The 13,570-nt window shown below is 40.0% G+C and overlaps 1 protein-coding gene across 1 annotated transcript; it reads right to left on the bottom strand.

Annotated features, from left to right (window-relative positions):
* Window positions 1–5,723: 5,723 nt before the first annotated feature.
* Window positions 5,724–12,323, bottom strand: LOC133443837 (aldo-keto reductase family 1 member D1-like). The gene is made up of 9 exons (XM_061721118.1): window positions 12,142–12,323; window positions 11,578–11,745; window positions 11,316–11,432; window positions 9,176–9,253; window positions 8,087–8,209; window positions 6,854–6,963; window positions 6,394–6,559; window positions 6,154–6,236; window positions 5,724–5,964 (listed from the first exon to the last, which is right to left on the bottom strand). The coding sequence occupies exons 1-9, from the start codon at window positions 12,232–12,234 to the stop codon at window positions 5,922–5,924; spliced, it is 981 nt and encodes a 326-aa protein (XP_061577102.1). The 5' UTR covers window positions 12,235–12,323; the 3' UTR covers window positions 5,724–5,921.
* Between the last annotated feature and the right edge of the window lie 1,247 nt (window positions 12,324–13,570).

Here is a 13,570-nt window from a genome sequence, read left to right as displayed (position 1 = left end):
GTGTTTATTTTGAAAATACTTATAATAAATGCTAAGGTGGATTAAAAACACCACTGATACTAACATGTCTCATTGATGCATATAACAGACACACTTGAAGGAACATTTGAGAGTTAAAACAGCACTAGGTACACCTGACCAGCTCCACTCCGTCAGATCCTAAGCCCCGGCCCCGGGTCCCTGGTCCTGGCGGGAGAGGGAGGCGCTCCTCTTTCATACTGCACCACGACATCCAGCTGGAGAGCAGATTTGCGCCCCTCATCTTCCCTCCTGTTGGCGAGGAACCTCAGTCCTCTCCTTCTCCACCCTCACCGCCGTCCCTGGGGTCCCACGGCTCACCGTCACCTCAGTTTTCTCCAGCGCCCACACTTGAGCGCCCCTTCCACTCCGCTGCCCGCCAGGCTGCCCGTCCCTCCCCAGCCACTCCACCGTCCCTGGAGAGGTCTCCCCCATCGACACCTCTCAGTCCAGAGACCCTCCCAGGTAAGCTGAGCCAGCAGCCTTTACCTCCCCGTCCACTCTTCTCTCCAACTACACTAATAGTTGGATATTCAATAATCACAAATGTCCACTTCTTTAAGTCAAAAGTCAAAGTCAAAGTCGCTTTATTGTCAATACTGTATGTCAAGACATACAGAGATCGAGAGGGACGTTTCCCACCTCCCACGGTGAACATGTAAACATATAAACATATAAACATATAGACATATAAACATAAAAAGTGCGCAGGCGCAGGCACAGCAGATGGACAGACATTTTTAAAAAGTTTAAGATAAAAAGATAGAATAAATACAACACGACACAACATGTAACGCTGCCACACACTGCTATCCTGGGTCCACTGCCCCTGTCATACTGAGAAAACTCCCGACGCTCCTTCAATCCCTCCCGACCTCCATAAAACGAGTGATAGTCCATGTGGGAACTTGTGACATCTCTCGCAGAACTGACAAAACATGATTTTAATGACCTCTTAAATCTTTTAACCAGCTGTGGAATGTCTGTTTTTATCTGTTTACAGTCCATCTGCTCCACCCTCAACATCAACTTCATTGACAATTTTAATCTGTTCTGGAATCGCTCCCACCTCTTTAAAGCCGACGGCGTCCATCCAAACAGGCACGGTAGCAACCTGCTAGCAGATAACATGCAACACACCGTCCAGACTGCAACACCTGCACGACTATTTACCTGTCCGCCCCCGTCAATACCACCAAGCCTACCCACCCTTTTCCTCCCATAGCTCCACTGCCACCTCACAGCTCGCTCCTGCACTCCAACCACCCCCCCCCCCCCCCCCCCCCCTCGGCCCGCCAGTCATTACAACTACAACCTTTCATCTTTCACATCCACACCATCATCAGACACAGGCGACCCTGTCCTCACAACGCAAGACACATAGATCTGGTCAATCTCCGTCCACTTCCCCGGTCCTCACAGCTACTCACAGAGCAACATCATCTTAAACCGGCCCTGCTCAACATCCGCTCACTCAACAATAAAAGCCTCATTCTCAACGAATTTATAACAGACAATAACTTTGATTTCCTCTGCCTTACTGAAACCTGGCACAAACCCCTGGACTATTTTTCACTAAACCAGACCACACCCCCCTGCTTCACATATATCGAGAAAGCTCGCCCTGAGGGGCGGGGAGGAGGCGTTGCAGCTGTTACAGGCCTAAACACAGGCCCGAGGTGTATGTTAACAGAAGATCAGTCCTGTATTTTACAGGGGAAAATATAGACAGGAGAATTACGTTGCGTTCTTCAAGCAGGCTGCAAGCTGTCTTTATTCACAGAATCTTAATTTTCAGTTACTTTCTCTTTTTTCTCTCTTTACATTCAATCATCATGTCACACAATCAATAATCACATATTCCCAACAATCATGTTCACAATTCACAATAAACTGTTACTATAGGATTATAGCTTCACATTTGGTATTTTTTTCCCCAAATTTTCCCCAAAATACTTGATATAATATATGAAATACATTTTTACTGTATGTGCTCCAAAACTCACGTTTGTAATAGTACTGTTACTTTTAATCAGTCTCTTAGTTTACTTTCTCATTAAATACTGTTATACTGTTTTAAACCTGTAATGTTAAATTTTTTTTTACAGTCTTATTCGCATATCCAGAACGTTTTTAATAAAATAAAAAATAAATTATAAATGTTATTTATATTTTTTATATATTTATATATAAATATATTTATATTTTAAATATATATTTATTTATTTATATTATAAATAAATGAATTAGTCAAAATAATTGTTCTGAAATACCGTGAAATATCTCTAAACATATGTACAATGACACACCAAAGCGTATGCTAACTGTGAATGGTAAAACACGTCATACACTGTACACCTCCTAAATCTCAAAATCAGTGGCGGCTGGTGATAAAAAATTTTGGGGGGGCGCACTGGCGAGTGGGGATTACCAAATCTCTTTTCCATGGAGAGCATGGCCAGTGCACTCACGGTCACTTGCTCCTTAATCAGCTTCTTTACCCCCGGCGAACGCCTCTGGAAATTATTATTTTGTATTGAAACAACCATGGATGAAGAATGACAGAAAACACGCTGATTGGCCACGGGCGCAGAGAGCTGTGCCCGGAGGAGAATCTTTGAGTAACCAATTAGAGACCATGCATGGAAGAAAAGTGGCCAATGCCAACCTCCTGTCTCTACCACTCAGAACCATGGATGTATTATAGAACTGGATGGAAGACCAAAAATGGCTGCCCATTCATTTCAATGCATTTTGCTCAGCCAGCGCATGTGCCGAAAAAATTTCTGACTTCCGGGTTTACTTCCGCGTTATGCGGCCCATAGAGCATGCGCAGTTGAGTCACCTCCCATGATGCTCTGGGGCCTCCCATCATGCCCCGGGGCAATGATGCGAGTATTAATATAATATGTATTAATAAAATATATTAATTCATGTATATTATTACATGTATAGTATTACATATATTATTAATGTATTAATATAATATAATTACATAATATATATTAATATAATACATCCGTGGAATGCACGGACACGGCTGTGACGTCAGCCGTGACGTCACGCCCAGAAAGAGACTTTTCTTTGACTTTTCTGGCCGTTATTAAACATTTTTGACGGATATAAAGTCCATGACTTAAAAATATAGAATACAAAGATTAGTAATTGACGGTGATTTCAGCTGGAGGTGTCCTGTGAACAGTTTTAGAGGCTTCTCTTTTACTATTGCGGTCTATGGGAAAAAAGCTTTCTGGGCCCCATGGGATTTTTTGTTGCAGTACCGCGGCTGGCCACTGGAAAAAATCGGCGTGCCTGCTGAGCGCGAGATTCGGGGGCTGCTCAGAACCAAGCACCGGACCTGGGGCGACAGAGCATTCTCCATAGCTGCCCCCTCTGGAACTCTCTCCCCGCTCACATCCGCAACTGCACAGACTTACCTACCTTCAAATCGCATCTCAAAACTCACCTCTTCAGAACAGCTTTTAATGTTTAATTTGTTTCTTATCCTTTATCTTATCTTTTATCTCTTATCTTTTTTATCCTGTAGTTTTTAATTTAGTTTTTCTTGCTCTCGATGTTTTATCTTTGTGTCTGTGAAGCATCTTTGGCCGCGTTCAGACTGCAGGCAAATCTGATTCATATCTGATTCCTTCTCATATCCGATTTTCAGGGCTGACTGTCCACACTGTTTTTACCAAGTGTCCAAATCGCATCTGGCTCTGTTCAGACTGGGCCACATCATTGACTGATCTGACGGGTTGCCGTAGCAACGACGTCGGAGCGGAGGCGTCACCCAGCGTGTGACGTCATGTCAAAACCGATCTGAGTGTTTGGAGCTGTTCAGACTGAGACGCATCTGCCCAAATGCGATGTGGAACTACCTCCCGGAGGTGGTTTCGATCTGGTTTGCAAAAATCGGATCTCATGCGGTTTGGGACTGTTCAGACTTCAAAAGAGTCATCCAGTTTCAATCTGGATGGGCTAAAAATCGGATATTGGCTGGCAGTCAGAACGCGGCCTTTGAGATCTTTTATAAGCACTCTATAAATAAAATCCTCTAACCCTTAATGCAACAGCTCTACTGCAAAATAAAACTGCTACTTTTAGCCTCTGACAAAACTAAAACATTTAATTTCACTTAAGTGACAATGAAAACAGGGTCCTTAGCCACACAAAAATAATTGTAGTTTTGTAGATGTAACCAAAGTGTATAAAAAGGACTGTTTGTGCAGGCATCTCTGCCCAGTCAGCTACTGAATCTCAGGTAAACTCCTGTCAACAGATGCAAGAAGAGCTGCGGTAGATACCTGTTTGAATTAAACTTAACTGTCACCAAGAGGTAAATGTTACAGAAAAAATGCTAAAGACATTTTGATAATGAAAATCAGATGCAGATTTTGCAAATTATTATAAAAGAAACACTGTTTCTAAAAGGGTCAGTGTGAGAAACAGGATTATCATCACACCGTGTTCACACTGAGCGCACTGACAAGATGTATTTCATTTGAAAAAAATCTCCGTCTAACTAGCTGGGCCAAAATTTGAAAACAAGGTTAATTAGAGTATGTCATTATAATGGAGGTGAAAAAAAGAAAAGGGCAATATATTATTTGCATATTACTGCGAGCACTTGGCACTGATTGTTGGATTTTTATATTTGCACAAACATGTTCTTGCCATGTTGATTCACCATAGTTCAACCTCAGTATGCAAATTACTCAGATATGGATTAAAGCAAGATTGAAACAAGATTTTTGTTTGCAGCCCAAAGACATAATTCTAACCCCTAACCCTTAATGCAACAGCTCTACTTCAAAATAAAACTATAACTTTTAGCCTCTGACAAAACAAAAACTTGTAATTTCACTTCAGTGACAACGAGAACAGGGTCCTTAGACACACCAAAATAATTGTAGTTTTGTAGATGTAACTAAAGTATATAAAAAGGACTGTTTGTGCAGGCATCTCTGTCCAGTCAGCTACTGAATCTCAGGTAAACTCCTGTCAACAGATGCAAGAAGAGCTGCAGTAGATACCTGTTTGAATTAAACTTAACTGTCACCAAGAGGCATATGTTACAGAAAAAATGCTAAAGACATTTGGATAATGAAAATCAGATGCAGATTTAGCAAATTATTATAAAAGAAACACTGTTTCTAAAAGTATCAGTGTGAGTAACAGGGTTATCATCACACCGTGTGCACACTGAGCGCACTGACAAGATGTATTTCATTTGCAAAAAATCTCTGTCTAACTAGCTTGGCCAAAATTTGAAAACAAGGTTCATATGAGTAAATCATTATAATGGAGGTGAAAAAAAGAAAAAGGCTATGTATTATTTGCATATAACTGCAAGCACTTGACACTAATTGTTGGATTTATACATTTGCACCTGTGTTGTGCAAGTTCATACTTCTCATGAACTAGTTCAAAGTTCAGTTCACATAGTTTAACCTCAGTATGCAAATTACTCATATGTATGGATTAAAGCAAGATTGAAACACTGTTTGTGCACGCATCTCTGCCCAGTCAGCTACTGAATCTCAGGTAAACTCCTGTCAACAGATGCAAGAGGAGGAGAATTAATGACCTCTGCTTCCGCAGAACTGGATCTGTAGCCGTGGATGCTGGTTTCCGTTTGTTTGCAGGGACCCAACTCACACCATCACTATTGTGAAATGACATTTCTGAGTCCGGTCAGAAGCTTAAAATAACTATTTATTTGGACGTAGCTCCATTGTCCCACATGCCAACATTCATTGCATTTTTATTGTAAACACATGTTCTGTTCAAACTCAAAACTGCTCCAGTTCCCACCATTTGGGTCCCTAATGAAAGTTTACACTCCTTAATATCTAATAGACCTGCGCTTGTTATAACCCTGGAATATTCCTATAAAAAGTCTAATATTCTTCGTGAAAGGGATACTCTGGATGATCACTCCACCTGTGTCAAAAAAAAAACAACCGTGTTATTTTATTGTTTCATGGGCATCATTTTCTTCTTTAATATTATATCTATTTTATATCAATTTTATGTTACACTGAAAATAATACTTATTTTTAATTCATTAAGATGTCCCTGTTTACTCTGTAATTATTAAACAAAAACTTTTTCTTGTTAAAGCATACATACATCAGCAGCTCCACAAAGCGGATGTTTTTATTCAGTGCTGCGATGGCTCTCATTTCTTCCTCCGTGAGTGAAAAATCAAATATCTAGAAGAAAACAAAATTAGCTATAGCTTCAAATAATAAGATTTCATGATGATAATTTTTTTTTTTTTTTTAAATCAGATTTCCAGTCCCATGACACAGGATCGCTGTAGCCCCGCACAACACGCATGCAATATACCTGGCTTCTTTGGATAACTACCTGGAAGTTGTGTTTGATCCTCTCATGGTTGAAGCTTTTAGGAATCACTACGACTCCTCTCTGCACATTGAAGCGAAGAGCCACTTGAGCACTACTCTTATTGTACTTCTTCCCTATGGATACCAGCAGCTCATCCTCCAGCATCGGAGGACACTTTAAGTTCACCCTGAAATGAGAGGCTTAGTTAATACAAATGTTAACGCAGAGACTTTTGCTACATTTTATGTCTCTTTCCTCTACTTACTTCTGTTAATGAACAATAATTTGCCATGGCAACAGCTCCTTTTACATCCAAATGCCCTTATATGGTAACGTTTCAATAATAATTTAAATCATACTGATGTCAAACACTTTTTTTTCCCTTAAAGACCACACAAAAGAGGAAATAAAGCGCTCTAAAATTATCTTTAAACATTTCGTAGCCACACTGAGAAGTGCACATCTGTTAAAAGCAACGTACCAAGAAGCATCTCTGGAAGAGCCAAGTGGGCAATAGCCAACAATCACAATCTCATTCTGATGACAGAACTCCAGAAGCTTGGGCTGTGTTAAATATGGATGGCATTCCACCTATCAGGTAAGAAAGGGGGGGGCATACATCAAGAAAAATTGTTCTGAGCCTACAAACTGGGATAAAGCTGGATTTATATAATCAAACACCTCTTTTTTCAAATAGATTTTAAATGAAAGATAGTGTCATTGCGTATTTTGCAGCAAGAAGGCTTTCCCTCAATAAGTTCAGCTACATAATGCATATTAAAAGCCACTTCACACTGTAAGATAACATACATGCTGTACTATGCTCCTTGTTATGCCTGCATGGGTGTGAAACAGGGAGGGGCAATTCCTCAAGGGCCACTGTCCTGCATGTTTTAGTGTTTCCCTGTATCAACAAATGACTGTGTCATTCACAGACTTGTGCAGACTTGAATAGCACGGAAACATCTAAAATATGCAGGACAGCAGCCTCCGTGGCCTGAAATTGCCCATCCCTGGTCTAAGCAAGGCACGGGAAGGCAAGGCAAGTTTATCTATATGGCACAATTCAACAAAAGGGTGATTCACAGTACTTAACAAAGACAGTATGCACATAAAACGCATGAGTTTCAGTAGCCCTAATGCATTCTGGGAGTTTGTTCCATAGGTGAGGAGCATAAAAGCAGAAAGCTGCCTCACCTTGTTTGTTTCTAAATCTGGGTACAAAAAGTAGGCGTGATCCTGACTTGAGGCTTACCATTCCGAGATTTCTAAAGCAACAACAGGGTTTTAAAATCTATTCTGTCACAGACAGGAAGCCAGTGTAAAGATCTAAGAACTGGAGTTATATGGTCCACTCTCTTGGTCTTAGTGAGGACTTGGGCAGCAGCGTTTTGAACTAACTGCAGCTGTAGGCTGACTACTACTAATAATAATAACTTGCATTTATATAGCACATTTCAAGGAACCCAACGTTGCTTTACAATGGTCCTTTATTATTCATTCCAAAATTTTCAGAATTTTCATAATTTGAGCAAGTGGGAGAATATGCATGTTGAACAACAGAGCCCCCAGAATTGAACCTTGAGGAACTCCACATGTTATTTTTGTTAGCTCCGATTTGTAGTTACCTAAAGGGATAAAATAGTCCCTGTCTTTTAGATAAGACTTTAACCAGGCAAGTGCTGTGCCAGAAAGCGGTCGAGTGGGTGGTCACCTGGTTGGACACAGGTTTGTGTTTGAGGCCGGGTTTGTTCAGCAGCATCTCCAGCTGCCTGCGGTTGAAGTTGGAGACTCCCAGGGACTTAACCAGCCCTGCATCTTTGCAAGCCTCTAAAGCCTGTGGAGAAGAAAAGGTTTGCTCGAAGGTTACCGTAGTTCAAAGCGACATCAAGCCATCACTCCCTTCTTGGAAGTTAGGAATATCACTGTGTGTGTGACTTTAGTACGGTTCATTCATTCATTTGATATATTAATATATTCCAGGGTTAAGTTCAGCTTTGTTGCAATAGAATGTTTTATTTTTTTTTTTTGTCCTTGCAATAGGCTCCTGTGCTTACTTTTAGTGAACTGGAATTAACACAACACCCTCTCAATGTTGCAAAAGCAAAGGACGTGATGTTTTTCGGCAGAACAAAGCATCCGATCTATTAGCAAAAAGAAGTCCCAGGTATTTAGGAAGGAAAACTCAAAATACCTGGCTGTTCACATCTCCCAGGACCTCTCCTAGTCCTGTCATACTAACCCTGGTGAAGAGACCCCACCAGCACCTCTACCATCTAAGAAGAAGAAGAATCAGAAACTTCATCTGACTCGAGGGGCTCAAGCTTTTTTACACCTGCACTATAGAGAACATTGTAACTATGTCCAGCACCCTTAGATGGGGTATGCCACCAAGCGACACCACCTAGCTTTCATAAGAGTGGTTTGCTCTACTTGATGACTGTCAGTCTATATTGGAATATTATCTTGGGTTATTTCAGTCTGCAAAGAAATGTCTTTTCAACTTGACAAATTAAATAAATGTCTGGTGCCAAATTCCACACATACCAGTGTAGCATTCCCTTGAACCTCTGTGAAATTTTTAAGGCTTGAGCTGTTTCACGCAGTGAATAAGTCACTTTTATATGGCTCTTGTTGTGATTAGGTGTTAAGACTCTGCTGTCAGCCAAGCTCCCCTTCAGCATTACTTCCTGGTTCTCAAAACTCAGAGTACTCATTAGTACACCACACAACCTCACTTCCTCATAAAACTTTGCATTAAAGAAAGAGATTAATGAATGAAAAAAAAATTAAGAGAACTCACCTCCCATGTTGCACAGAGGTCTGTGTGGTGGTAGATGTATTTTCCGTCCTTATCCTTAGGATAAAATTCCTCTCCAGGCTACAATGCAAGCACAATTCAACATTTTCCATCAACAAATTACCCTTAAATCATATTTTTGAAATTATCTTGTCATTGTGATACTAAATAAGGATGTCCTGACTACTATTGTTAATGTAAAAATTCATACAAACCTGGGACCAAAAACCTAGAGACATGGTACCATGGGACCAACATTATAAAATGTTCAAGAATTAATATAGTCTAACTGCTTTAGGATGAAACTGATGGCAGATTGGACAGAATCGGATTTTCATCTTTCTTTTTTCATTCCACAGATGTTCACACTCTGTATGTTCTATCTTTTTAAGGCAGATGGATTTTGTCTCAATAAATATGGAGCACAGCTGTTCACCTCAAACATTTTATTATTTCGTGAATCAGACACAATGGCGGGTCTAAACTATTTTACATGGGGATGGGGTGGCGTGGGACATCAGCGCAGTATGAGGAGATTCTATAGAAACTTCTTTTTGCTGCTCCTTGGAGGGTTTTGAGGAACATCTTTAAATCAGGTTGCACTGGAGCACCCCTACAGAGGAGTATTGGGTCCACTAAAGAATAAAATTCATATGTACCGGGTCCAGGCGCTAAGATTACCAGCAGTGACTATGGGAGAACACCGTAAAATCACTGTGCTGTTCACTGAAGTGTAAAAAGCCCTTCTTTGGAAAAGTTGACTCCTTGGAATATCTTCATGAATGTTGACAGGTCTCCAAAACAATGCAAACTTTTTCAATGATATCAATGTCCTGCTGTCTGTAATATGTGTTGATAGTGAGTGTTTAATCATCGTGGGAGACTTTAACAACCATGTTGACAACCCCCAAGAGAGGGGCTAAAGAACTATGTGGTGTGCTAAAAGGTTTTGGTTTGACTCAACATGTGAAACAGGCAATGCAAAAAAAAAAAGAGGCATATTTTGGACTTCATCATCAGTAAGGGTCTTAACATTTCTAAAGTTTTTGTGGCTGATGTGACCCTGACTGACCACTTTTGTTTTCTTTGAAAGCACCATTTCTATCCACTCAAGTCACCAAAAACAAGTAAATAAACAACTTTTTTAAGGATAACTCAAGTGAAACCTTGAACCAAGTCTACTCTTCCACCTCCACTTGGTCCTGTAACTCAGTAAGCAAACAACTAGATATCTTCCACGCTAACATTTCAGATACCATTGATTCCATTGCTTAGTAATGTATGAATAATGTTTTACTAATGATGAATTCATGATCAATTAAGCATTTTACTGATGCTTAAAGGAGCTTGAAGCCGGATTGTGGCAAGATTTATGAAAAAAATCTGTATACATTTTAAGTTTTCTAGTAATAATGTCAGATGAAGCGTTCCAAACCCAAAAGAATGAGCCCTCTAGTGTATCTCTCCTTTAAAGGAGCTTGAGGCTCCTTTTAAGAAATGGAACTCTCTAGCGCCACCCTTCACCACAACGGCCGTTGGGGGTACTGCAGTCAACAATGAAGCCGGCACGGGAGAACGGGGAGAACGTGCATGCAGCGTCATGTGACGTCACATCCGCAGCCCAGCGCGGGAAATTCAGGACCGAATTGCAGCACATTTTGCAGCACACAGCCTGTTCAAGGCAAAGGAGAGATACACTAGAGGGCTCATTCTTTTGGGTTTGGAACGCTTCATCTGACATTATTACTAGAAAACTTAAAATGTATACGGATTTTTTTCATAAATCTTGCCACAATCTGGCCTCAAGCTCCTTTAACTAATGCTTAATAGTGTATAGTTGTAAGGGTTATAACTGTGTTTATTAATGCTTAGTAATGTATGAATAACGCTTTACTAATGATGAATTCATGATCAATTAAGCATTTACTGATGCTTAACTAATGCTTCACTAAAGCTTAATAGTGTGTGGTTATTATAAAGTATTACCTTACATTCTCACTCAAAACTGCTTCACTTCATGTCATTTTGGACTTTAATGAAGTTTATATTTCTCACCATCTAGTATTGGACCTAAGGTTGATTCTCTACTCTAGAATGTTACTTTAAATCAGCTATCTACGGTATGCGTGTGGTCTTTAGGTACCTTGAAAGCCATGGGCAGCTCAACAATGTAGAGATCCACATAGTCTAGTTTCAAAGTTTTCAGTGTCCTCTCCAAGGCTGGTCTCACCAGTTCAGGTGGATGGAAGGTGTTCCAGAGCTGAGGACGACAACACAGTACCAATTAGAAAGCCTTTGAGGCAGCTTGAAGTGAAACAGAGCAAATGTGTCTGCTTCAGGGAGCACTCATCAAGAGAACTAATAAAAGTTCAAAGTCCATTAAGTCATAAAATCTATCAGATTACCTTTCCACAGTAAAAGATGTCTTCTCTTTTAACAGTTCCATCAGCTATCTTCTCTCGAATGGCTTGGCCCACTTCATGCTCATTGAAATACACCAGTGCGCCATCGAAGTGCCTGTAACCCACATCTATGGCCAGCTTGACACACTCAAGGGCTGTGCCTTTAGGTGTCTAGATCCATAGAAAATGTAAATATAATTTCACTACATTTACCCCACCATGTTACATTCATCTTTGCATGCTAATTTAAGGGATTTGCAACAATATATGAATGCTAACCTTTCTATAAGCACAATCTCCTTGCTTAAGCAGGCATAACAGGTAATAAATGAGCTGTAAATGTCATCCACGTGGAGTTGTTTGCAAAGGGGTTGCATATTAACCCAATGCTAATATTTTCCCACATGGATTTGATGCAGGATTACACTAGCTGTACTTGTGTATACCGATGAACTGACAGTGGGCCAGTGAGTACGCCACCTATTTACCACGTCAGTTCCACATACACATGTTAAATGGGCAAGTCTATGTTTGAAAGTGACAAAACAGAAACTTTTTGTTACTCACAGTTCGAGGGTCTCCATAAGTGCCCAATCCCAGGAGTGGAATACTGTTACCATCACTAAGATGGATCCTGTGGCTCTCTGCAGTCAGACTCATTTGTGCGCAACGGTTTGTACAGTAACTGAACTGCTCTGAAGCCAGCGTAAAAGCTGAAAGAGCTTGACCATGAACATTGAACTCTCATGGCGCTTTGTCAACAAACACTCCAGTTAGACTCAAGCTGAGTCCAAACAGCTCAACAATATCGAAGCACAACAAACAGTATCTGAACAATCAGGCACTGTATACTCATAAACAAACGAACTGAAAAAACTAAAGTTAGACATTTCAAGCAGAGCTGTTTTTTTTTTATTATAAAGACTAGATGCATGGGGTCCCTGTAGCCACAAGAGGGCCATCAAGCCATGAAGTCCAGATTAAATGAAGTGTTTTCAAAAATAGCCACATAAATAAACAGATTTAAGAGCTCCAATGTACAACGCTTGAATAATGCCTCAATTATGTGTCATTCACTCCAATTTCATTTCACAACAAAAGCTATCTCAAAGCACTTTCCAAAGAAAACAAGGTAAATACAGTTTAATTAAGGACAGACCAGCTATTCATTTCATTTTTCATTTTATTCTTTATTTCATTCAAAAAACAAAACAATTTAATACAAACACAAATACAAATGTTCCTAACTTATGAATGAAAAGGGAGCAGAAAGAAGAAGAATCTTATCTGATCTGCCCCTTTCACAAATAACATAAATTAATAATAATTAAAAAAAACAAAAAACTAAGTGAATAAAAACAACTAAAATTAAATTAAATTATGTAAACCTGGATCTTAGCTTTGGTTAGAGTTTGTTCACATTGTTCACAAAGGTGAACAATGTTAAAGACATAAAGACATATCCATACATGAGGGGTGGAGAGGTAACAGGAAGACCCCCAGCAGTCTGAGCCTGTAGCAGCACAATTAAAGGCACCTGAGTCAGCCTCAGCCATGAGCTTTATAAAAAATATATATTTTAAGCCTAATCTTAGGGCACAGAGGGTGTCCTGGATGCTGAACATTAACTGGGAGCTGGCTCCACAAGAGAAGAGCCTGATAACTGAAGACCATTCTACTTTTGAAAGGCCATGGAACCACAAGTTAATTGAAGTTTGAGTGTAAATAAGTGCTCCGTTGGGATAATGTGATAAAGTATGAGGTTAAATATAAGAGGCCCTTCAGGACTTTATATCTGGGAAGAAGAATTAAAAAATTATATTCTGAATTTAAGAGGAAGCCAATAAAGATAAGCCAAGTTTGCAGAAATATGATATAGCTCATGTTAATCCTAATCAGAGCTCTCACTGCATCACTGTGGTTCAGCTTGAGGTTTACCGGAGTAAATTTAGGACATCCTATTAATAAGGACTTGCATTACTGCAGCCTTGTGGTA

The sequence above is a fragment of the Cololabis saira genome, chromosome 5 (assembly GCF_033807715.1).
Source record: "Cololabis saira isolate AMF1-May2022 chromosome 5, fColSai1.1, whole genome shotgun sequence".
NCBI lineage: Eukaryota > Metazoa > Chordata > Actinopteri > Beloniformes > Belonidae > Cololabis > Cololabis saira.
Note: the sequence above shows the minus strand (reverse complement) of the source record. Positions and strands in the feature narration are given on the sequence as shown.

What these genes read in the sequence shown, in the direction of transcription:
- LOC133443837 (XM_061721118.1), bottom strand. Translation starts at nt 12,234, where the DNA reads ATGAGTCTGACTGCAGAGAGCCACAGGATCCATCTTAGTGATGGTAAC. An exon ending in ACCTCTGTGCAACATGGGAG is followed by an intron (nt 8,210 to 9,175) that starts GTGAGTTCTCTT and finishes TCTTCTCCACAG; the next exon opens with GCTTTAGAGGCTTGCAAAGA. An exon ending in GGATCAAACACAACTTCCAG is followed by an intron (nt 6,237 to 6,393) that starts GTAGTTATCCAA and finishes GTTTTCTTCTAG; the next exon opens with ATATTTGATTTTTCACTCAC.